Here is a 26,449-nt window from a genome sequence, read left to right as displayed (position 1 = left end):
GCCCGGTGCCCGTGGATGGCACAGCAGGTAATACGGTGAGGAGTCAAGCGGGTGACAGGGGAGAATTGAGGCGGCCACCCCTACGAACTAGCAGTGCCTGGCTGGCACAACATCGAGGCGCCGCACTACACCTAGTGAGGAGAATGATGGGGCAGCCCACTAGCGCACGCATTTGTGACACTGTTTTGTGACTGCTACTTGGTGGTGCTGAGGTGGAAATGGCCGGTGAGGACCGCGTGGCTGTGGCCTGGTGCACAGGGCCCTGAGCGCTATTGCGGAGTCAGCGCCATAGTGTGAGAGACAATTTACGTGCAGAGGGGGCACAGAGCGGACAACGAGACCCTGGTTATGTTGGACTCCTCCTGTTGTGGCACCGAGGTACCCGCTGACCTGGGGCCCCGGTGGGAAGCTGGGAAACGTTCGACGGAAAGGCACAGGAGGAGTGGCGCCTAGAGCCGGCGGTGACAGCAAAGCATAACTGGGAGATTCGGAGAAGGAGGGCTTCCACCTAAGCCACCCAGAGAGTTGACGTCTGGTGATCTGTGACACGGCCCCGACAGTGGCGGTGTCCACCCCACGGAGGGGGGTTCCCTATCTGCTGTTGGCACGGCCATTGGACTGATGGACTAGTGTGGTGGATTTTAACCACCCTGCTGTTCGAGGAAGAGGCCTGGACTATACGCGACAGCCTCGACGAATACCCACGGATGCCTACGGCGCAACAACTGGTGATGGGCAGGCTGCGGGACAAATCGCAGAATCAACAGCAGAAGGCGGAAGGCCTTGGCCCTCCCCTGGGGCATCAGAGTGGCAGCATGGAGCCTCAGGCGGCGGCCCGTGCGGCCAAAATGGACACTGTACTAGCGGCGGTGGAGCGGATCGGCACCACTCTAGAGCAAACCAAAGTATCGCTGGAAGCCAGGATTGATAAAGTTACGTTGGATTTCACTCTCCTTCATGCCGACCATCGTAAGCTGGTGGAGTCGGTCACCGTACAGAATCAAACACTTCAGGAGATCCAGCCCGTGGTGCAAAATCACACCATAGCGCTCCAGGACATGATTGACCGGGTCCATGTGCTTGAAGACCGCATTGAGGACGCGGAAGGGCGCTCCCGGCGCAACAATGTCCGGGTGGTAGGCCTTCCGGAGAACGAAGAGGGTAAAAACTGGAGCAGTATATTGAGAACTGGTTGTGTGAACTCCTGCCTTCGGGGGCGCTGTCACAACACTTTACGGTGGAAAGGCCGCACAGAGTACCAGCGCTGAAGCCCAGGCCGGTGGCGAGGCCCCGCCCGTTCCTCTTCAAAGTCCTTAACTACCGAGACCGCGACGTAGTGCTCCGTGAAACCAGGAAATTGGGAGACCTCACGGTGGGAAATACCCGGGTAATGTTCTTCCCAGACTATACGGCAGCGGTCCAGAGACGGCGGAGCACCTACATGGCGGTGAAACGACAACTGCGGGACCTTGAGATGCCTTATTCCTTGCTGTTCCCCTCTCGCCTCCGTGTGGTCTTGAAGGAAGGTGCTCGATTCTTTGATACCTCATCAGATGTTTGGGATTGGCTGGAGGAGACGGGACAATGGACGGGAACGAGACCCTCAGGTCCAGAGGAAGGTGGCTGGCAGGAGAGGGGTTCACGGCGACTCAGGGGGCGAGGGGCTTGCCGAACACGAGCCCTGGCCTGGCTGCACCCAGCCCGGAGAAGATACGGCTGGAACGGCAGGAAGCTCTTGAGGCAGTGGCGACACTTGTCGCAGCAGGTAACGTCACCCAACTGAAGACCCCGGCACGCAGTGACCCGGGAACAAGTGGTTCATCGTCTCCATACACTGGTCTATCCGAAGATTTGAACATGGCAGAAGTGACACCCCAAACAGCGGACCAACTCATGTGACTAAGTAGTGCCATAAGGCGTCCTCTCAGAGCCCAGTCCCCTGAGTACTATGCGCATTGTCTTTCCTAATATGCCCGCGCGCACGCTGCTGAAATATGTCATGCGCTGAGTGTGTTGCCTATTGCCTGATGTAATGAATGAGCATTTCTGAGGGTTGTCTTGCTGGCCTGAGGGCATGGTGCGCTGCGCGATTGCTACACTCGCAGGCTTCCACAGCTGTGGTCCGCGCTGCGCCTACATGGCTGGCCAGCCTGTGCTTTATTTGGTACCTCTTGCTTGTACAGGAGGCTTCAGATAGGGGCGTAATATAGGATAGTCGCTGATACTGCACGCACCCCATTAGCCAATACACTGGACTGACACTTCATCATTGGGGGTTCACCTTGAGGTTTGGACGTATGCCCCGTTGGGAATTCGCCCCACTAATTGCACTGTTTGCAGATGTTATGTTTCAATTGCGGCACACAGACACTCCCTCCCTGGTCGGCAATTCTGGTCCCCCCTCCCCGAGGCGGCTCCCCTGCCCCATGCTGGTGCAACACACCCAGACACATGACGCACACTAACATAGTGACTTGGAACATACGTGGTATGCACACGCCGTCAAAACGTTACTCTATCTTTTCATACTTGCAGCGACACGAGGTCGGGATTGCCCTCCTACAAGAGACCCATATGACCCAAACAGAACTCGACAAGCTCCGCAGATGCTGGAGGGGGCAGGTGCATGGTACGGTCTTCTCTGCGCATGCGCGGGGCACCCTGATATGGATAAGGGCGGGTGTCCCATTCATTTGCAAGGAGACGAGGGTGGACCAAGAGGGCAGGTACTCCCTGGTGCAGGGGCAACTGAACGGTCAGGAGGTCCTCCTAGGATCAATTTACGCTCCGAACACAGACCAACCATAATTCCTAACACACTTGAACCAGGTGCTACATCTGTACGCTGGCCTCCCCTGGCTGCTTGGTGGGGACTTCAGTATGGTGCTGGATGTACACCTGGAGCGATCCTTCCCTCCCCTCCGATCTGCAGCGGTGGCGTCCAATGTGCATGCGTTCCAGTGCTGGCTGTCCCATTGGGAGATACAGGACATACGGCGCGTACAGCACTCATCAGACAAAGTCTACTCCTACTATTCGTCAGTCCACGATTTGCATGTTAGGTTGGACAGAATGGTAGGCACCCAGTCCCTGCTCTCCCTTATTGCAAAATCAGAATACCTGGGGAGAACACATTCCGATCATAACCCCCTGTGGTTACAGATTAGTTGGGAGGCAGACCACCCGCCTGTCCCCACGTGGCGGCTACAGCCATCTGCATTGGAGGATGCGGAATTCTGTTCATTAGGCATGCCCATTCTCGCTTACTTTGATACTAATGAAGGGACTGCAAGCAGCACCATGGTAGAGTGGAATGCACACAAAGTAGCTGTCAGCGGGCATTGCATGGTGGCCACGTGGAACGGTCTCTGCCTCACTGACGCGCCTGGAAGCGGAACAACTGCAATACAAGTGGGAGGGGGAGGGTGTGGGTGAGCACTCGTGTAAGCTGGGGGACCTTCACACTAGGCACACGGTGCTCCTGGAAAGGTTAAGGTGTCACAATTATGCAGCACACAAAGCCAGAACTCATGCCAGGGAGGATAGAGCGGGCCGACTATTGACTTGGCTGATACAACGGGAAGGGCGTGGCGCCCCAATAGGTGTCTTACGTACAACAAGGGGAGAGATGGTGTATACGAAGCGCGAAATCCACCGTGCTTTGACTGAGCACTATATGCAGCTGTATAGGGCGCGAGGTGTTGGCCCCAGGCAGGTTCTGGAGGGGTTCCTAGGCTCTATCCACTTACCCGTAGCCTCTGAGGAACACAGAGACGCACTTGGGATACCTCTCACACATGGTAGTCTATCTCAATTGTCCGAGCACTAATCTGAAAAGAGGTGCTATTAAAGAAAACACATTTAAACTAATCGTGTGTTTAAGTGGATTGGTTTCCTCATCACATAAGGTGATCATATCAGAACCCTGGTCCTCCTCGGTGATCCATAAGTAAAGTCTATATACTCATTTGAGAGATCCCATAAATCAGTTTAAGATGGCATTCACTTTGAAAGATGCTGTCACGTCATACGGAACACACTCATGCCACTACCATTTGCTATCCCTGTGAAAACCTGATAAAGAAGGGAGCTTAAATAGGACTCACACTGGAATTCTGGCACCAGTCAGGGACCTCAGATGAGGTAGGCTTTCTCAATGCATCTCCTCAACCAGCAGTGAGTACATGGGCATTTTTCGGTGAACGGAGATGGGCTTTGATAAATCCACTTCCCAGGATTACGCTGGTGCTGAGCACAACACATTTGTTTGACACTGCTTACTCAAAGAAATAAATGAAGGATGAGAAGCAGCTCAGAGATACTCAAAAGGGCCCACATGATGACATAATAGGTACAAGCATAAAAACATGGTGTGATATATTGTCGCTACTAATGTGTGCTGTGGTCACAGATATGGTTATGTTATGGTAAATAATGTATAAAGCGCACGTACATTTCCCATGAGCCCAAACATCCCAATGTCTCATCCAATCATAGGACCATGTCACCATATATGTATCCATAACACAAAAGTCCTTCTTCTTTGTTTGCGAAGATCAACATAAGTGCTCCAACCCGAGTCCAACAAAAAACTTTGGCGGAACACCAACATGCCCACTCCACAGGTGGATCACACCGAACAGACGAGACAAACTCCTTTCATAATTATTCATACGACAAACAACTAGAAGCTCCTTTGTCAGCTTCATGTGGATTTATTATCCGTCCCTGATTGAAGAAATATCAAGAGTAATATTGAGTCGCTTAAAGATAGCAAAACAATGTCGTGGAGAAGTGTGGCTCACTGGTTAGAGGAGGCAGACCCTGAAGCAGAGGTCAGACCCGGGACCAGGGTTCAATTCCCAACGCGGCAGGGTCTTGAGCCCAAATATCCACGGACTTGATAATTCTCGTTTCGGTGCCTACTCGAATCACGGGTTGACACTCTGCAACTCTGGGCATTAGCTTGCTTAATCTCCACTATGGCCCCCCTGCGGCGGGATGCCTGGCTTTCACCTTGGGGATGCCCAGTACGGGTATCTCACAGGGAAAAAAGCCAGGACGGGTTCCCAAGGCAAGCGCCGAGATGCCTACGGGTAATCGAGCGCTATATAAGAACGCATAATAATAATAATAATAATAATAATGTCAGGTGGGAAAATTCAAATAGAAGAACAGCAACAGGCAGTGCATAACAAGGACCAGCAATCACATTTATAAATAACTTAACTAGAGTTTTATTTCCAGCCGTGTCCTTAATAGAATTGATCATTCTTGATGCGTCAGCTAGAATTGTTTTATTCTGTCAAGACCAGAGGCTTCGTATTATGTTAGTTTAAATTAGAGCCACCACCATTGATGCAACATCCACAATAGGTATATGATCAAATATCTGCCACAGCATTAATGATCTGTAAACGAGAAACACCTTTAGAGGCCAAAGCCTGAAGCACAGAATGTGTCCCAAAAAAGGATACATCAATTCAGTCTTCTGCCAACAGCCATTTAACGCAACGGGCTAAAGCTGCAGCCGAGAAAGGACAGAAGGGTCTTTCCAGAAGAAATGAGCAGTTGACCCACGGTATATTGCCACTCCGTTCATAAGACATTTAACCATGCATAACTTATGATTATGAGGAAAGGCGGTTTAACTAACACATCGTGATGCAGTTTTAGTATGCCTTCAAATAGAGAACACACCCCCTCCCCACCAGAGGGAGTAAATACTCTACCTTCTAAATCCAGGGCCTTAACATCTGAAACATGTCTACATGAAATGAGACACAAAAGCAGCGTCCACTTCGCTGAACAATATTCGCGAGAAAGACCTTCATTTGCAGGCCAAGTTCTGAGAAAGCGTACAACTACATCAACATACAATAACACTGAATATTTCAGCTGAGGGGCGGAACCAACTGAATACCTCGAAGCAATTTACAGACTAGAGGAAGTTCACCCACCCGTTTGCCATCCAGATGAACAGTTCCTGCAGAAATAGCAAAATGGAAGTTGTTTACCATCCTACAAGATAAACCCTGACTAGCAAGTTCAGATAAAAAATTCACAATCTTATTGATACCCGCCCTCATGTAATTCACACTTTGTTCACTACACCAACATACCCATCGACAACAGCCGTTTCATATAGTTTATGGAGGGAGTGACTAGAACAACATAACTTTGTGCGAAACTCCTGGTACTTGCCAGCGCTGCTGAAAAGTCTGCATGACATGAGGGACAACCGATTCTGAATCACCAACGGGTGAAGACGATCCATCTGGTCAGAGAGAAGATCTGGCAAGGAGTGAATTCACATTTGTGGTGCACAAGACAGCGACATGACTACAACAAACCAAGATTGGGCCTTCCAACATGGGGTCAATAGGACTAATTCTGCTGCCTGTCGGCACACCTGAAAGGGTACTCTCTGGATCACAGAAAAGGGAGGAAACTAATATATAAGACCCGTTTACCAGGATTGACTAAATGAATCTGGATTGGCCTCCAACTGTAAAAGATTGGAAGATGGGGATTCAGACAGGGTGCAAACAGATCTATTGTGCACGGACCCCAAAGCATTTTCACCTCTTGAAAAACCAGTGGATGAGGTCCCCAATTGCTGGAATGACGTAGGAGCCGAGAGTTTTAGCGTGCTATCACATTGGACCGACCCGTATATACTCCACTATCATAGAAATGGGATGCTGGAGGCAGTAATGCCAGAAATCCTGGGCAATCTCCACCAGAATATGGGGTTTCATCCCCCCCCCCCCAGAGCGCTGATGTACAGTACAGCCGAGACTTTGTCCATTCGCAGAAGAATGCAACCACTTGCTTTGCTTGGAGACAAAGTGCGAACTGCAAAAGCCCCCACTTTCAGCTTGAGGCAATTGATGTGGAGATGAAGCTCTTCCAGGGACCACCTGTCCCCGTCTTCACTGGGCTACACCAAGTCCACCAACCGCATCGACTGACATCCGATTCTGTGATCACTTCCGGAAAGAACACAAAAATGGCTTTGCAGTTCCATGCATTCATGTGATCTATCCACCAAGACATTTCCATCCTGGCATCCTCGTCCATAATCTGAATAAAATAGCCTCTCCCGAAAGTGTAAGATCTTTAATCTTTGAATGGTCTGATAATGAAGGGGTCCAGGAAATATCGTTTGGATGGATGACACCAAAAGATTCACAAGGCGAGCCAAAATACTCAATGATATTGGCTTTTCTCAACTCTTTCTTGACATTTTTCAAACTCTCCTGGAAATTAAGGCAACACCAGGGACATTTGTTTCTTGAGACGATTATAAAGAAGCAATATGCAGGCTAAAAACATTTTACAAAGGAAGATGCTCGAACTTCACAGTTTTTTAAAATGAAAATGATTTTGTTAAGAGTCGGTGAAGTAATACATAGCGAGGCTAAAGATTTTGGCAAAAACAGACCCATACTTAAGAGATCAGTTTGTGTTCAACAGGGGTTCCTGAATTGGATTTGACACACAGACGGAGTGCTGCATTCCAATTTTATCTAAACGTGCTAGACATCGCAAAATGAACTGTCAGACCCATTGACTCTAGATCTACTTAACCTGTGTGCCATACATGAAAAAGTAATAAGAAAAAATTTGTTTCTTTCAACACACTTACGTAACAGTCTTTAATGTCCAGCAAGTGTACAAGTGTCACAAAACTGGACATATTTTTAAAGGGTTTCCAGAAGTAATAGATCACCAACTTCAGTTAAAATTAATTCTGTAGGAAGTGTGGAAGAAAGTTTAAGCAATGTAGTTCTCGCTACTTATGTATCAGGTATTTACATACACAGTAGGGCACTCCTTGGTTGGGTCAATAGTGACAAAGTAGGCATAAATATTCAGGGTTTCCATTACTATTTTATCAGCATAGTTTCAAAGATGAATAGGGCAATATAAAATTAGAGAAGACAGACTTTAGTCCCAAAGCATTTGGGGAGTTTGATATAACAATGCTAGGATATTTTGAGGACAGCCAGGAATTTTAGGTGCAAGTCGTACATAAAAAATATAGGTTACCATCAATGGCAGAGATAGTGTGCACTCGTATGATTTGGGAAGAATGTCCCATTTCACTGAGAGAGATTTCCATCTCAAATGTTGATAATGCAAAGAACGGGATACAAAAGATCTTCAGTAAGCATAAGGCGAAGGTGTTTAATTTAAAAGTAGGTTATGTTATGTTTAAAGGGATGCATGTAAAATTAATTTGAAAGGAGCAATGCCCATACAACATAAAGTTCGCCCTGTACATTTAAGTGTCAGGGAAGAGCTTAAGAAACATTTAGATATGTTTGTAAAGAAGGTATAATTGAGCCTACTGACGGATAGGAGTGGGTTTCAGTGGCTGTGATTGCGTAAAAAAAATAATAATCAGGCTGTATATGTCTATGTGCTGACTTTCACTATTTAAATAAAAACATTATTGTGGACTGGCATGGCTTTCACTGATGAATCACATGACTTAAATATGTTTGTAACCCATGTTTGGAGTCTTCTCATATGTGAGACTACCTATGAGACTGACCCCTGAGGCCAGCGTATCCCAAAAGCTTTTGGAGGTACAATTTAAAATCTTCAACAGAATTAAAAAGTTTCAAGACAATATACTAATATTTGCAAAAAATATTGATGAACGTTACAAGCTGCTGGATAGAGTTCTGCAAATATTATCAGATAACGGTCTGAGTGTTAGCAAAGAAATGCAAATGTTTGAAGAGAGAAATTTAAAATTTGGGTGCAAAGTAACAGTTAATGGAATCAAGCCTAAAGCTGATTTGTTAGATGCCATTAAACAAGCTATCAAATTTGGATTTTGATTAAGAGAGTACTACACCATAATTGTGCATGTGTATGCTATTCAAGCTGAACCATTAAGCAATTGCACAATGTGGCTTTTGAAACCATCAAATCCTATATTGTACGGCCTCCCACACATAAGCCTTTGGACAGTACAAGTAAATGCATTGTCACAGTGGTTGTAGTTGCTTTGGCCTAGGGGGTGTCCTTAATCAGGAAAGTAATGGTAAATACAACACAGTGACCTTTATATCCAGAGCATTAAGTGGGGTGGAGTTGCATTGCAGTACGACACAAAGAAAGGTTTAGGCTGTGAGTAGGCTGTGTGGAGACGAAAGCCTTTTCTTTGGGGCAAGAAGTTCGATTTCATGACAGATCATAGATCATTAATTAATACGATGGATGGTCGAGGTACTGCCATGGTTGATGTCCAGACTGCAAGAACTTAATTTGGAAATAAAACACATCACAGGTGGGAAAAAAGTTTGGGCCGATGGTTTACCTAGGTTACACAACTAAAGGGTGATATTGACCTGATTGTGAATGAACAAGAGTGGTGGCGGCTGAGGCAGTAGGTAATTGTGGTGAGCCATTTCAGAAAAAGTGGGTGCAGATGTGTAACTAGTACAGTCAGTTTGCACTAATTAAAAAATACATGTTTAATGGTTAGCCTTCTGACAAGAATTTATATATGCATTTAAAGATCTTTGCACAAATGTCAGTAGAACCCATGGATATTTTGATGAGACATGATTTATTTGTCCCACCTGCCACTTTTCGGGACAGATGGTTAAAATATTTCATTGTGGGCACCTTGGGATTACTGCAACTAAAATGTGTCTTAACAAATAATATTGTCAGACATCAATGGATTCCATGGAGAAGGGTATGTTAATAGCTGTAAGGATGGTCTTCTTCCAGACTGGCTGTCTGCTATACCAATATATCCCAGGGAGAAAGCCTTTTTTTTTTTAGCACTTGATCTAATTTTATTTGTGGTCACATGGCGGCGTCTAAGTACTTACGATTTCAATTGTTCACCCAACCCCATCCCCAGTTCAACAGGCTTCTTCACATGTGAGGTTCAATCGTGACACCATGATTCACAAGTGACTGCTTACTCAGCTCCTTGCACACCATACAGGACAGACGCTCTGAAACAGTGAAAAAGAAAGCTGGAACTTGAGCCAGACAACAGAAACGAGTGAAAGAACGAAACAGGAGTGACAGGGAGGGGACAGGAAAGGTGAGCAGCCTGGAGACAAGCTACATGGAAACAAAACAAAAAAATGGGGTTCCTCTCCAGCACTCCACCCAGGATGTATTGACTAGGAGCCTGCTCACTTAACTATTGACTGTAAAGAAAAACCCGCATCTGAAAGAACTCCCCTACAGAATAACTCTGGACCGATGCGGTACCAAGCTGCTTCTAATATCCGACCAAACAATGGTGAGAAGACCGAAGTCTGGCAGACTGCAAAACGCAACCAGGGAGGAAGGGGGAGAAGGGTGTGGTCAACTCATGCTAAAAGGTCGAGCACTAGTCTGGACGGCTAGACAGGGCACCCACAAACAGGAAATGACAAACGCAGTGCAGCAATAACCATATTACACAAAGCCAGCATCCCTGAACAAGAGCCAACCAGTCACCAGCAGGATGCTAGTTGGCCCAGCGTTTAAGATCATGCCAGTGTTGGCAGTATGGTCCATGTTATTAGTGTGGAGAGATTTATGCCACTTCTTCCTCCGCCTCCTCCTCTAACTCGCCCTCTTCTGCAGTGGTTTCTTGGGACTGCTGGTACTCGGACACCAGGTCGTTCATGTTGCTCTCCGCCTCGGTGAACTCCATCTCGTCCATGCCCTCGCCGGTGTACCAGTGGATGAAAACCTTGCGGCGGAACATGGCGGTGAACTACTCGGAGATGCGCTTGAAGGGCTCCTGGATGGCTGTGCTGTTGCCAGTGAAGATGGCAGCCATCTTGAGGCCCCAGGCGGGATGTCGCACACGGCCGTCTTCTCGTTGTTTGGAACCACTTCACGAAGTAGCTGCTGTTCTTATTCTGAACATTGAGCATCTGCTCGTCCACTTCTTTCATGGCCATGCGGCCTCGGAAGATGCCGGCCTCGGTGAGGTAGTGGCCGTGTCGGGGGTCGCAGGCTGTCATCATGTGCTTTGAATAAAACATCTACTGTGTCGGCTCTGGCACAGGCAGGGCACGGTACTGCTGGCTGCCGCAACTGGTGAGCGGGGCAAAGCTGGGCATGAAGAAATGCAGACGGGGAAAGGGCACCTTGTTGACAGCCAGATTGCGGAAGTCAGCATTGAGCTGGCCGGGGAAGCGCAGACAGGTGGTGAAACCGCTCATTGTGGCGGAGACCAGGTGGTTCAGGTCTCCGTATGTAAGGGTGGTCAGCTTAAGGTTCCGGAAGCATATGTTGTACAGAGCAGAAGGTTTCGTCTGTGTTCTCAACCAGCTGGTGGACAGACAAGGTGGCATTGTAGGGCTCCACAACAGTGTCTGAGACCTTCGGAGATGGCACCAAGCTGAATTTGTTCATGATCCTGTTTAGGTACTCTTCGCTTATCTTGCGGATGAGCAGTGTGCCCATGCCAGAGCCGGTGCCACCACCCAAGGAGTGGGTCAGCTGGAAGCCCTGGAGGCAGTCGCAGCTCTCAGACTCCTTGCGCACTACATCGCTGACAGAGTCCACAAGTTCAGCACCCTCTGTGTAGTGACCTTTAGCCCAGTTGTAGCCAGCACCACTCTGTTCGAAGACAAAGTTATCTGGTCTGAAGATCTGTCCAAATTGGGGAAAGCATTAATTGGATTTGTGCGTCCTTACAATATTTTGGAACATGATAAAATATTTTAGTGGTATTAGCGGACACCTTCTCTAAATAGATTCATTATTCATTTTTGAGTAATCCAACTACAAATGAAGTACTTGAGTTTTTTTTAAAGAGATTCTAATAATGGAACAGAATTTGTGTCAGGGAAGATGGTAAAGCAGGAGAAGGTTTCCTTATACTGTCGTTTTGCTAATGGTCAAGTTGAGAGCACTCTTGCATTCTTAAGAAAGGCCTCCAAACAGCATTACCAAATAACATGGATGCTGATACATTTCTCAGAGACAATGTCTGGAATTATCACAATGCACCACAATCAGTACCTGGTTTTGAGGGACATATGTTGTTACCCCTAAATGGGCAGACAATTCAACAACTGAGACAGACTAAAATAATAAATGCTTTTGATGTCAGTCAGAGGAACATTACATAACAGGCAGATTCTTAATACGTTTGATCGAGGTGCGGTTAACAGATCCAGAGCAAAGCAAATTGTGGAAGGGCATTGGGTTCTTATATGTAAACCCACAAAAGGTTTCAAGATTGAGTATAATTTCACTAATTTTGTTCAGGTCAAATGAGTGTCTGTCAGTGCTGTGTTGCACAAAAATAGAGGTTAGAGGAACAAAAGTCCTGTTGTGGTTCTAAAACCAGGTCAAGAGAAAATTTTGAGCATGCATGCAGGAATGAATGTTTCTCTGTGGGAAGATGTTATCAGTGTGAACTATAAGAAAATAAGAGAATCAAGTGGAAATTGTACTGATTAAAATGACCACTTCTATTCTTGGAGCATCCCTTTATTTGAAGAAAATTACAGTAATGTTAGTCAGGATGATGATGGTGTACAGGAATAACATGTGTTTGATGAAAATAAGAATGGCTCTTCATTTCATGATGTAAATGGTCACAACATCGAAGAGACGCCAGTCAAATTACCAGCTACATTTAATTACTTTGTTGTTTACTAAAATGTATGCTGTGTCGGGCTTTCCATTTTTTTTACTGGTTTATTTGTCTTAAACACTTTATACGTTCATTAAAAACAAAAGGTGATCATGTTGTACCAATTCACATAAAGTAATTGCAAGGATTTGTTTATTAAATAATGGTGACAACTTTGGAATGTCTTGTCTTCTTTGTTCTCATTAGTCAGAATGTGTTTTGTGAGTGCTTCTGGTTAGAACACTGGAAGGTCATTCAATTGGATGACCATTTGCTGTCCATAGCCGCTGTACACATAAACCTTATGCCTATTAAATCAGCTTAAACTCTATAGAGTTCACACCAATATTTGAACCACCTTGACACTACAGCCAGCTCACAGCAAATTTGCTTGAAAGAAAAATAGTTGAATGTTGTCAGAGGTACTTCTAACATGCCACAACAAAATGTAGACATTTTTACAGTGAAACCATGTATTTTTTACCTTTTGGTGTACGTGAGATTTTTAGTGGCTATCATAATACCCACACAGCCCTATTGCCCCAGGAACATATTTTTGCAGAATAATCCCGCCAACTTCATGGCAGATCATGGACAACATTTACTGGCATAAAATGGCAGCTGGAACAAAATGTTTCACTCCTAAGAGCCAATCAGATCCCACATATTTATGGATAGTCCATTTTTATGTTTTTGCTGTAGGCTGAGTGCAAATATTCCTATTGAACATGCAGTTGAAAATGCTGCTTTTGAATCATCCACAACCCCTTTCCTCGATCAATTTAAAGGAAATGTTGTGATACCAGCTGAGTTTTACACAGAACAAATGTAGTATTATACGGAATAATTTGATACTAACTTTCATGCACAGTCATCAAACAAGGCAAAAATTAAATCTGCCTTTCCTATGCAAACACCAACTCATCCATACATCCACTATCATCGCGTTTGTAATATACCAACCTTTATTTTCAAGTATTATGGAAAAGCTATTAGCCCAAAATAATATCATTTTTAGGTCTTTAGTGTGAGAGAGCTGTAGTTTTTATTTCCCGACTAGTGCTTCTTAAAAAAATTAATGTATAATAAATAATCATAAACAAAATTATGGTCAATGACATTTATTTACCTGTCAGTAAATTTTTGTTGATGTGTATGGTATTCTGCACATATTTTATTATTAATTTTACTATACTAAAACTGCTATCATTAGTCTTGGAAGGGTAAATTAACAATGAGTATGCCAAAAAGCCCTCTATCATGTTACCTTTGTGTGAACATGCGAGCACACGCACAAGTGGCCGTCTTTGAATATTTTTTCAAACATTTATAATTATTTACTATTCCAAGATAGCCTATATGCTTTCACAGCATCCCGAAATGGTAAACAATAATAGTATTTCATGTACACAGGGTCCATCTTTGAATGTTTTTGAAATATTTCTTGGTTAATCAATAGCCATCAGCATGGAAAACAAAGCACTGGTAAAGCTAAAGCGAGCCCTTTTAACATTGTTAATACTTGCTTGTTTTGTATTCCATGAAACTACATAAAACTTTCCTAAAAATTTGTTTTCACTTTTGGTTGAAAATGGAGGGTTTTATCTAGATTGATTAGGGGGTATGTAATAGATAGGGCATCCAAAGTCACTTTCCCCATTTTTATTATCATACAGAAGGTATCCCGGGGTTGTATAGATTAGTGTGAAACTTGGCATTAAGGCAAAGGCCACTTCTGGCTGTGTGCTTTTTTGGTTTGGTGTAAATGTGTCCAGAAAAAATATTTTTTGTCATTGTACCTGTCATTTTTTGTCATTGTACCTGCTGTAAACAGCTTATTATTTTGCTTTATCTTCTGCTTTTTGAAATCCACTGTGTTTTGAAAAATAAACTGCTGCAACTTTGTATGTTGAGATAATTACTTGAGGGGTTGAAAATGCTCCCTTTTCTTCATTCATCAACAGCCAGGGAACACACTTCCCTCACTTATGAGGAGAGATGGTATTACTGGTTCCCCCCACCCTACCCCATCATAACCTTAACACTAAGAGATGGGAAGCTTATTATGACTGGAAAATGACGGATGTTATCAGGTTTGGGATCACAACCTTCAAGCCCTATATAGTATATATTTATATTTTTTTGTATGTTACGTATCATAGAGCCAGAGAGCTGGTATAGATCAGTCGATTTGTCTATAAGAAACTCTTTGTTTTGTTTATTTTCAACTTTGAAATTTTCCAATACTTGTGCTGAAAAATATCTTTAGAGATATTTTGGGCCAGTTGACCCATTTGTTAACACTTTGTTTAGGAGGAGACATAGCTAGCAAGTTGGAGCAATCCCAGGAGGAAAGTAAATGTACGAAATTGGGTTTACTGGTTCAAGCAGGAACCACAATCCTTGTCACGATAAGGCACAAGCAAACCCCAAATTAACCTGTGCTCAACCTTCAGGTATCTTGGCAAAGAGCTGTCAGGCTTAACTTATAGGCAATGTGTAAAGTATTTAGGTAGCACTTCAAACAGTAATAAAGTGAAAACACAACACAAGAAAAATCCCACATTAATTTAGATAGAGTACATTTTTAGAAATAAATCTAAGACAAACACAACAAAAATCCCATCAGTAAAAGATAAGATATGCAGGTTTAAATTTTTGAGTGAAATAGTGCCAAAATGCAACTTTACCATTAAAGAGGGCTTTTAATTAACTTGTCCATATAGATAACAAACTCGGGTTGTCTGCCTGCTCCCAACTGGAAGTCACAGTTTGTTAAATGTATTAAGGTAACTCCAATGTTATCCTATGGGAGAGGTAGCCTTGCAAGAGCAAAAAACAACTTTGAGAGTTTTTCACTACCAGTACATCTAAAACACAAACGCACATGTAAAACTTTTTAAATAAACTGTGCCCTGCACTCTGAGCTTTCACTAGGGGTGACTTATGAGCAATAAAAAGGAAAGTTTAGACCTAGCAAAAGGTTTATTTTGCCCGGTCGAAATGGCAGTTCACAACTGCACGCCTAGTCTGCAATAGCAGGCTCAAGACCTGTTTAATGGTTATTACGTGGATGGCACAATCAGTGCTGAAGGCCCACTAGTAGCATTTAATTTAAAGGCCCTGGGTACAGGAAACACCACTTTACTAGGGACTTACAGGTAAATTAAATATGCCAATTGGATAGAAGCCAATTCTACCATGTTTTAAGGAGCGAGCAGAAGCACTTTAACACAGTTTAGCAGTGGTAAAATGTGCAGAGTCCAAAAGCCAGTAAGACTGAAGTCAATAACACAGGAAGATTGAAGGTAAAAGTTAACGGAGAACCACACCAAGGTTACTAGGTCTAGCAGTAAAGTTTCCCTTTTGTAATACAAGTATATAAAGCACCTGATGTGTAAGCTCAAGCCCCAGTCTGCTGACCACAATGGGAGTAACCATGCAAAATCTGGCATTTCTTCTAGGAACTCATGCACAATCAAGAACTTTATGATAAATAATGTTCTTTCAACTTCTGGATGAAATGCTAAATGTGAAGCAGAAGCCACTGGTTGACTGTTGACCAACATAAAATGAAGGAAATGTAACCAATATATTTATTTTAAGTATTGTGCAATTCCTCAAAACATTGGAGAATTTTTTGGTTACCACCCAACTCTAAATCAGGTCCTTAGTTTTATGTGGGAAACACCATCATTTACTTTCATATAGCCAACTTCTGGTCTGCATGGTCTTAAATATCAAATTGAACATGATGGGGAAATGGGTAAAGGACAGTAACACACTTTCTGATTTTATTGTGCCCAACAGAGATACCTCATAAATCAATTGAGGCCTTTTGTCCCCTATAGTTCATGCTGTCCCTTGAAGGAAAATCTGCCCTCAGTCAGGTAAGAAGGAGGGTACTGATAAAAGCAGTGGTATCTATGCACAAACAATCTACAGTGAGCTCAGGAAAGGGCATTAAACAGGGTTGCAGAACTTCTTGCAGATTCCCTACATTGGACATTTCCCTTCAGTGAATATGAGAAATGTATAGGTCTTCTGACCTTAGCAGACAACTTCAGAAGTAGGGTAAGGGAAATGCTCCTTATTCTGTATTTAAACAATGACACCAAAACAGTGTACAATCCTCTTCCTTTCCATACTTATAGTCAAGTCAGGGAGCAGTGGTCAATGCTTTGGGACCAAACTTAGGTAGAGGAGTTGAGATGACAAACTAAAATACTTTTGGTCAATGACGCACAGATCCGAGGGTGGGTTACATAGAGATACATCCAAAAGTGTGATCTAAGCCCTGCAGTACATGAAGTCTACAACTCTAAAAAGTCTAACAATGGCATGAGAGAGAAGTAAAAAAAGCAGCATCAAAGAAAGGCATAGCAATAAAGTTGCAGTCACAACTGTCAAAAAGATCGATCATCAATAAAGAATGGGTGACTTGGAGCACATGTCGGGGGTGCAGTACTGTGAATCAGAACACAGACTGTGATAGAGACACACTGCAGGTACCTACAAGAGAGCATCCGGGGGGACTGGAGATGTTTGCCAGTACAACTATGGCACCTCTTCTAGGCTGACAACAGATTTCTGCTGCTGACCCCTTTTTAGGTGATCCCCTTCAGTATTCCATTTTTGGGGGTGGAGGGCCAGCTGCAACCAATCTTAATCTCTTACACTGGGACAACTGCTATCCAGTGCCCAGTGTATAGTTATAGTCCCTGAAACATGTCAAAACTGGCTTAAAACCAGATTGCACTTGGCTGACTAAAAGAGGTGAAAAAACAGTTCCCAAAGCAGAGACAGTGGCCTGGGAGTAGGGAGGTGTTTTCTTCCCCTAGCAGGAAGACCAATTGGGGTGGGTCCAAGAACTTAATTATCTTCAAAAGGGTCTGCCATGTCACAAGGAAATGTTAGATGACACTTGGAAAGCCCCAGCTTATGCCCACCATAGTTAAGTTGGCACCTAACACAGTGAAAGGTAAACTCCCCCCAGAACTGGCTTTGTGTGACTGCAGAGGAGAGGACTGCTCATTATCCTGGCCATCCCTCTGGTTGTACACACATTGTTTGCAGTAAGGCAGACAGGAACTATTGAAAAAATGGGTAGGGTTGGCCCCGGGAACTTTTTGTCCATTATTTAGAGAGCAAACAGGAGTCACTCCCACTCACTAGCTGGTGCCAGGCATAAATGTTGCATCCCTATGGATCCTGTTCAGAACACTTCCTGGACCTTTGGAAGATACGTAGAGGACTTTACCTGAGAGGAACCCTGAAGGACCGGACCTGTGTCCTCATATACTCAGCAAAAAGAGGTGGAGTCTAAGGGTAAGTTGGCTGACTTCCTGTGTAGTTACAGGTACACATCAACCTGCAACAGGCCTTTTCCTGGAAATGTCTACCCGGCCAGTGGCAACTAGACCTGGACTGGAATTTGCTGTTGGACTCTGCCTGAAATCCTGAGAATCTTTAAATGCCCCCCCAATTAACCCCATTGCTGCTGGCGACATCCAACGGACGTCGCGTGCACTATAGGAATGTCCTTAGATCATGAAATAAAACACTTGATGGGCAGTATGTAAGTATCTGCCAAGAAAGGCGATCTAGACATTAGCTTTGATTTGTGACTTTGAAAGATGATGTATCCAGATCAGAGACATAGGAGCATATTTTAAAGTGATTTGTCCAAAACGGAATGTATTGCTTGTTGTGAAATACAATAAGAAAACCTTTTTATATAAAATAAGGCAGAATGTTCAAAAGTCTTAGATGGTATTTGTTTTTTCACAACATTTTAAGCGAGACCAAATGTATTATGCAGCAAAAGGGGAAAACACTTGCATGAGTTTTAATTCTGTGTCCATGGTTTAAGAAATAATACTACCTTATTTACATCTAAACTAGAGAGACAAAAATAATTAGAATCACAACTGTTTATATTACTTGAGAGACTGAGACTGAATTATTTTAATCTGAGTCTGCAGTTTATTTAAAGAGCTCAAAAAAGGACTCACCTTCAGTGACTTTTGAAATATATGACAGAAGTTCGAACTTTTCTTGAGCATCAGCAGCCGACAGTGAATACATAGGAAGCTCTTCATTAAATTTGGCAATCATTTCATGAAACAAACCAATGATATTTGACTTTGGCTGGAAAAACAAAAATAAGAGCAATTATCAACAGTGTTCATAATTATTTTGTAAACTGGAAAAACAACCAATTTTTCACGACGATTTCAGAAATGTGCAATAAAATGTAACTACGAGGTATCATAAAAACATGTCCATTGCTTTGTAATGTAGGATGTCAAAAAGATTTTAGATTCTATCGCTGAAAGAATTAAATCTATTGTAGATTGTGTCACAAATGACAGCAGTAAGAAATTGCTCTGGAAGCACAGTTTGCTATTCCACAGGATACGTGCAGAAAGCAATCCTAGTTCTCGGTTTGGTATTATTTATTTTGGGCCTACAAAAAATATAATGGATGTTGACTAGGCTAAAGGAAGACAAAAGTAAGAATATTAGAATGATATTTGCTATTTGTTGGGGACTGAATGGTGGAGAGCAGACGTGTCATGGAAGCTGCTGACACTGGTCCAACTCCGGAGCAAATTACGGACAGCCAGAACGATATACTTTTGACGGCAGCAGCGCTGGCACATGATGCCCAAACTGCAGCGACCTCGACGCAGTCATCGGATGCGGCTACAGTGCGCACTGAATCTGAAGCTAGCTTGACATGGTTTCCGTCGATCACTGCACAAATTGCCAGACTACTAAACTTGTGGTTCGGGGATGGCCGGGAGTGGTAACGTATATGATACTACTCCGCAATCTGTTTTGGTGGTGTTAGATATTTTCAGAAGGTCTAGTCAACAAGAGCTGTAAATGGGAATGTTCAGCTATATTGTATTACATTCATTCTTCTAATGTGTAATGTAAAACCCGCTTGGAATGGGGCAACTGTCGCCTCCCACACTAGCAATTGCACTATGGCATTTTTTGTTTCAAATTCATGTTGAACTTTTTTTTCAAGTTTGGTCCTCTGCTGTTCTAAGGGGGAACCTAGTATTGGGGAGTTTAGTTAGTTATGCATGCACGGCCTTCAAGGGGTGTACAGAGCATAGATAAGTAGAGGTGAAATGACGGAGCAAAGGAGTAGGAGTGGAGACAGGGGGTGAGGGAGAATAGATCACATGTAATGGGAGACCAGCATACCCTAGCACAATGTTGATGTGTGATTATCCTTGTTTATAGTGCATGGAGCACACCGGTGGGGGAGTCAGTGGGGAGGGAGAGGGAGGGGCAAGAACATGTAGGGAGCACCAATTTTCGAGAATAATGCGCTGTGGGACGATTTGGCATTCCTACATTGATGTTGATACGAACGGGTGGTGAGAAGGATTGATAGCTTCATGCAAATTTGCTCAAGATACGAATGTTAATTTGAAGGCAGACTGCTAATATTAATGCAATGTAATAAGGAATGTGCCCCATTTAGAAATGAGTCGTGTACCAGGGGGGGTTTGTGTGTGTTGAAAAAATAATACAAATATTTTACAACAAAAAAAATGCTCGGCCTTCATACACGTCACCTCTCAGGTTCAAGGATTCGCATGTTGTCAGTAGATTAAGTCTCCTGTGTCAAGATGGCGTCACATAACAGGTATACACTCTGCACCTGGAACGTGAGGGGCATGGGCTCAGTACACAAGAGACACCTTGTTCTAGCACAGCTGAACAGAAGAAGGATTGATATAGTCTTCCTTCACAAAACCCACCTTAGTCAGGATGAAGCGGCTTAGTTGCAGAAGAAGTGGAGGGGGCAATTGTTTTCCACGGCCTATTCCGCATTTGCTAGGGGGGCGGCGATATGGGTTCGAAATAATATCCCATTTAGGTTGCTGGAGCAAAAAGTGGACCTACATAGGAGATATGCATTGCTACAAGGCTTACTTAGGTATTTGGAAACTCTTAGCGTGACACTGACGGACTGGGCGATAGGAGGGGATTTTAATGTGGTATTGGACATTGATCTGGACAGATCACATCCTCCGTTGCGAGCAACAGAATGTAAAAAACAAGCTGAAGCACTTAGTAGCTGGGCAGTAGGCTGGGGGCTGCATGATACCGGACACTTGAAAAACCCGAGGCATAAAGAATATTCCTTTTACTCCCCACTGCACCTACTACATACCCACATAGACAGGTTTTTCTGCTCAGGGGCGCTACCTTGTTCTGTTAACAACGTACTGCACATGGGCAAGACATTATCGGATCAAAACCCAGTTGAGTTTACTCTCCAGTGGGTTAAGGTACCGACTCCGATACCAACCTGTAAATTACAACCCCTACTACTGGAAGACCAGGTCTACCGTAGCACGTTATCAGAGGCAATTGTTAATTATTTCACTGAGAATAAGGAGTCAGCTAGCACCCGTCAATTGGTGTGGGACACCTTTAAAACAGTTATAAGGGGAGTGGCAATTGGCACGAAGACGGGTGTCAGACTCGCTCTGATAGAATGGCTTACGGAGATTGAAGGCAAACTGCATACACTAGAAGAGGAGGCAGCAGGGACCAATGCACAAACTGACACAACTACAAGAGGGCAATATGCAGAGCTCCTGGAGGAGCTGTGCATAATAGATTACAGGCTATACATGAAGAAACAGCACACACAGGCAGGTTTTTGACGGGTTGAACCTGCCGCAACTAACACGACAGCATAGCCAAGTGCTAAAACAGCCGGTGGCTGGGATGGAAATCCGTTAGGCGATCAAGGCTTCACGGCGCAATAAAACCCCTCGTAACGACTGCTTGTGGGTGGAATTTTATGAGGTGTACGTTGACTTGTTAGTGTCTCATTTACAATGCCAGTATCACAAGTCGTTGAAGGCAGGTACGCTCCCCTCCTCTACATTGCAAGCAACAGTGGTTTCACTATTGAAGCCCGGTAGAGACAGCTCCGACATGTCAGGATATAGGCCCTTAAGGATAAGGAGAGGGAACTACAACAGGCAGCTCTTACGTCCAGAAGTCTAATGCCACAACTAGAGAGGGAGGTGGTCTCTCTGCGAACGAGTTCCAAAGCCAGGATGGATAAAATTATAAAGGATAGATGGGATGCAAGTAAACTGCAACACGTCGCATATGGTGAAAAAGGCGGTTCTCTTCTTGCCTGGAAGTCCAGGGTAGACCGAGTCCGGAACAACATTAGGAACTTGGTCCAAAGAGGGTCGGGATCACTGCTGCAGAAAGAGGATGAAATCAGGAGAGAGGCCAGATCTTTTATGTATGATCTTTACAAGGAAGGAACAGAAAATAGTATTGAAGTGGTAAAAACATGGTTGAATAAGAGAGATATTCCTCATCTGTCAGAGTGATGGGCCATATCTAGCTACTAGCATATCTGAGGGGGAGATTAGGGAGCAGCTCAAAAAGATGAGTACGGGTAAGGCCGCGGGGCCAGATAGGCTCCCGGTTGAGATATACTTGAGCCTGCTGGATAAGGTTATACCGGTTTTAAAAACTCTCTTTAATAAAATATTCTTAGAGAAAGAAGCTATTCCCCCCCTCTTGGTCAGAGGCAACAGTTTCTCTGATTCTTAAACCGGACAAAGACCCTCAAAGAATTGAGCACTTTAGGCCAATTTCATTACTCAATTCAGACCTTAAGATTTTTTCTGGCATTCTGGCTAACAGAATGGCAAAAATTATTAAAACTATTATACACATCGACCAGAGGGGGTTTATACCTGGAAGGCAGCTCAATGAGCTCACTTTTCAAGCCATAGGAGCCATTGATGTTGCTATTGAGAAGGGGTTACCATTGACACTGGTTGCAATAGATTCCGCTAAGGCTTTCAATCAAGTTAACTGGAATATCATTGGGAGGCCATGCGTAGCTTTGGCTTCCCATCAAACTTTATTGATGCCATTAAATCTTTGTATGTGAGCCCACGTGCAAAGGTTTTAGTTAATGGCAGCCTATCTAAATGGTTTAATATTTCAAGAGGCACTAGGCAGGGTTGTCCCTGTCCCCACTATTATATATTGTGTATATTGAACCTTTTGTTTGCTCCCTTAGAGAAGAACCCTCAATTTTGCCATTTAAGATTGGAGATTTGGACCTTAAGGTTGCCCTGTATGCAGATGACCTTTTAATGTACACATCTGATCATATAACTGTTATACCCACATTATATAAGTTAGCGGGAGAATTTGGCAAGGTCTCTGGCTATAACATTAACAGGGAGAAAACTGAAATAATGAGCTGGAATAGTACAGATGTAATTCCAGGGGTGAAGGGTCGGATGAGCTATTTAGGTATCTACCTGACACAACAGCTGAATGATACATCTAGAGTCAGTTGGGAAAAGGTAGCCAAGGAGGTGGGTTCCTTATTGGTACGTTGGGCAAGCCTCCCATTAAACATATATGGGAGGGTGAACCTAATTAAAATGATAATCCTATCAAAGTTAACTTTTTTATTTAATTCAATCCCACTTTCCTTTAACACTAGAGAGCATGCTACCTTGCAAGGCAAAATCAGGTCATTTATCTGAGCCACCAAGACTCCGACGATAGCTTGGAAAAAGCTAAGGAGAGGGCTGAAGTTGGGAGGATTAGCTTTACCTGACTTGCTTTCCTATTGTCACGCTTTCCCCTTCAAGAATTTTAGAATGCTTGCTAATACTATCGATTCTTCATCGTTGGGCCACCTGTCCCGGGCATTATTGCATGAAATTCCGCAGGGACAGGAATTCTTTCTCTATAAATTTGGGGATCCCAAATTCTACAAGAAAGTCAGACTTAAGATCTTATCAGCTGCACTAAGAAACTGGGGGTATATTAGGAAAACATTACAAATATCATACTTTGCACCTCAGGCCCCAATCTGGCATTCCCCGGGTACCCCGGTTTGTTTTCAGGTTGGATTTGTAAAGCGCAGGACTACCCGTAGGCGTCCCGGTGCTGGAGACCGCTGGGGAACCCGTCCTGGCATTCCCTGTGAGATGGTCCCTTCTGGGTATCTCCAAGGTGAAACCAGGCATCCCCAGCGTCTGTGGGGGGCCGTTGTAGAGATGAGGCAAGCTTAATGCCCAGAGTTGCCGAGTGTGATCCCTGGTTAGAGTAGGCTCGAGGCGAGAATTGTCGAGTCCGCTGACCCTGGTCCACGACCTTGCCGCGTCGGGAATTGAACCCTGGTCCCGGGCCGTTCTCTGCTTCAGGGTCTGCCGCCTCTAACCAGTGAGCCACCAGGTCTGCTGGTATTAGATTGTGGGGAGACCTCCAGGTGGATTCACATCTTATGAGCTGGGATTTAATGTCTTGATTAACTAGAGGGACTCTGACGAAATGTAAGTTTTACCAGCTATCCACATGGTGATCATCACAACTATGGGATAATGAAGAGTCCAGTATAACCATCAACTCCATCGCAAGAACTGGAGTATGGAAACACGAAGTGTCCTTCTGGTATGGGGCATTAATAGAAATGGGGGCCGTGTTGGACTCAGAGTTGGTAAAACGCTGGGGTAATACCATCACTGATAATGGAGACAATCTTCGCAAACTCTGGTGTGACTCTTTCTATGTTACAGGATACGATCAAAGCAGCAAATCTTAGGAGAAATCATCTATACACCATGTATAGGGTGTATTGGACCCCAGGTAAATCATCCAGGCTATCCGCAACAATGTATTACTGCGCCAGATGTAAGTTTCCTGCTGCAGACGATCTTCATTTATTTATGAACTGCCCTAAGATCGGCCCCTTCTGGATAGAGGTATGTGGCTTTCTGGAGGATGTACTGGGCCTGCAGATTGAAGTAAGTGCTAAGCTAATTTTCTTTGGTCTGTTAGACAATTATGGTTTGAATGTTCCAGCCTCAAAGTTTGTGCAATATGTGGTAATTATCGCCAGGAGGGAAATCTGTAGAGTTTGGAAGCTTGAAATACCACCTACCTTTGCGGACTGTTTGAGAAACATCATAATGATAAGCCAATCGGACATGGCCTGTGATAATTTGAGTGCTAATAAGATCTGGTCAGCATTGGAGTTGTGGAGAGAGAAGTAAAATCAGTAAGACCAGTCCAATGATTATGCCAAGGCTTGTCGGTCCGGTCCTCCCTAACATCAGTTGGCCATTCGAGAATCGATAATGGGAGTGGGACAAGGATACAGCCGTATCTCTAGGAGGGCCCTGCTACCTCCTCAGGCCTTTTCCATTTGGGCGGCATTCAATCTTGGCCTGTAGGAGGGGGGCAGAGGCATTCCAACTTGAAAGCTCTTGTTTAATGGCATGTATGAGGACAAAAAAATAAAAAAATAAAAAGGATATAGGCACTTATCGCTACTGAATTAGGATTATAAAATCTCAAGTAAGTTGTTGACCAACCGGCTATGCCAGTTGATCCCGAAACGGATACACACTGATCAATGCGGGTTTGTGCCAGGTAGGAGTACATCGCGTAACATTAGACGATGGCATGAAATGATGTCCAATACACTCGGTACTGGAACGAAAGAGGGTTGCATCTCGCTTGATCTACGCCAGGCGTTTGACTCGCTACATTGAGATTACATGTTTTACGCCCTCTCTAAGTTTAGTATGCCAACGGAATATATTAAATGGGTGAGATTACTATATACAGACCCCACAGCACTTACGCGTACTGGGCAGCATATATCCCAGCAGTACGCCGTGGATAGAGGTACCAGGCAGGGATGCCCATTATCGCCGTTATTGTTTATCATGGCACTGGAACTCCTCTTGCATAGACTCCGTTCCCTACTGGGGTGCAAGGGAATAGTGAGAGGACACACAACGCATATTGTCTCTGCTTATGCGGATGATCTCATTTTATATATAAAAGATATGGATATGAACCTTGAGCCTCTGCCCTCAACTTTTACTCTTTTTCAGGAGTTTTATTGCCTCTCGATAAATGCCACCAAATCGTAAGAATATTTTTTCGACGATCATACACAACAAAAAGCTTTGGTCAATGGGTGTTCAACATAGCGCCTGATACCTTTCGGTATTTGGGAATACAGATCTATCCAAGGACAGCAGACCTGTTGGATGGCAATCTGACCCGTGCGGTAACTGCTCTCAAATCCCAGGTTAAGTTCTGGACCTCATTGCCTAATCCGGTGGCAGGACGAGGCACCATAGCTAAAATGGCGCTGCTGCCAAGACTGCTTTATTACTTCACTAATTTACCTATACTTGTTCCAACAGGAATTTTCAACCTGCTGAATTCAATGTTGACAGAGCTGGTTTGGGGCGCAGGACTCAGGCGAATTGGCCTACTGAAGCTACAATTGAGCACAAGACAGGGAGGACTGGGAGTACCGGACTTAAAGGCATACTGCTACGCTATTGAAACAAAAGGAGGAGTATCCCCTACAGAATATAAGAAGAATAGTCTGGAGGGTAGACTTTATGGCAAAAAAGGAGAAAATATATCCTTTTGTTTAAAACCCCTCACTCACCAGCCTAGCGGTGACATGCTTCATCATCGGGGTCCACCCTGGTGGCCTAGCGTCACCAGGGTGTGCTTCGACACCTGAACAGTGGAGCGGGTTGTGACTGTAAGTGCAAAAAGAAAATATGTTAAAAATTGTCCTGGTTTAACTCAAAAATATAACTTTATTGTAGAGCAACTGAACAATGTTAAAAATAAATAGTGGCGAGATGCTGGTAGGCAAGTTACGACCGAATCATCTCTATATCTGTTGGTGTGTATTGGTCGACATGTTTCTACCAATGGGCGAGTGCCCGGTATTCCTCAGGACCAAAAAACAGGTAG

General features: G+C 44.3%; 1 protein-coding gene and 1 pseudogene across 2 annotated transcripts in view; both read right to left on the bottom strand.

Annotated features, from left to right (window-relative positions):
- Window positions 1-26,449, bottom strand: part of UEVLD (UEV and lactate/malate dehyrogenase domains) — a 346,003-nt gene that overhangs the window by 211,751 nt on the left and 107,803 nt on the right. For both annotated transcript variants that reach the window (XR_013608720.1, XM_078681085.1), the window contains exon 5: window positions 18,640-18,775. Coding sequence is in view for 1 of the 2 variants with exons in the window: in XM_078681085.1 (XP_078537211.1) it covers window positions 18,640-18,775 (136 nt within the window). In the remaining variant the exon portion in view is untranslated. The remainder of the gene's footprint in view (window positions 1-18,639; window positions 18,776-26,449) is intronic.
- On the bottom strand, window positions 10,429-11,640 carry LOC144822991 (tubulin beta-4A chain pseudogene; annotated as a pseudogene).

The sequence above is a fragment of the Lissotriton helveticus genome, chromosome 3_1, assembly GCF_964261635.1.
Source record: "Lissotriton helveticus chromosome 3_1, aLisHel1.1, whole genome shotgun sequence".
Lineage (NCBI taxonomy): Eukaryota > Metazoa > Chordata > Amphibia > Caudata > Salamandridae > Lissotriton > Lissotriton helveticus.
The sequence above is the reverse complement of the archived record's forward strand: the minus strand, read 5'-3'. Positions and strand labels throughout refer to the sequence as shown.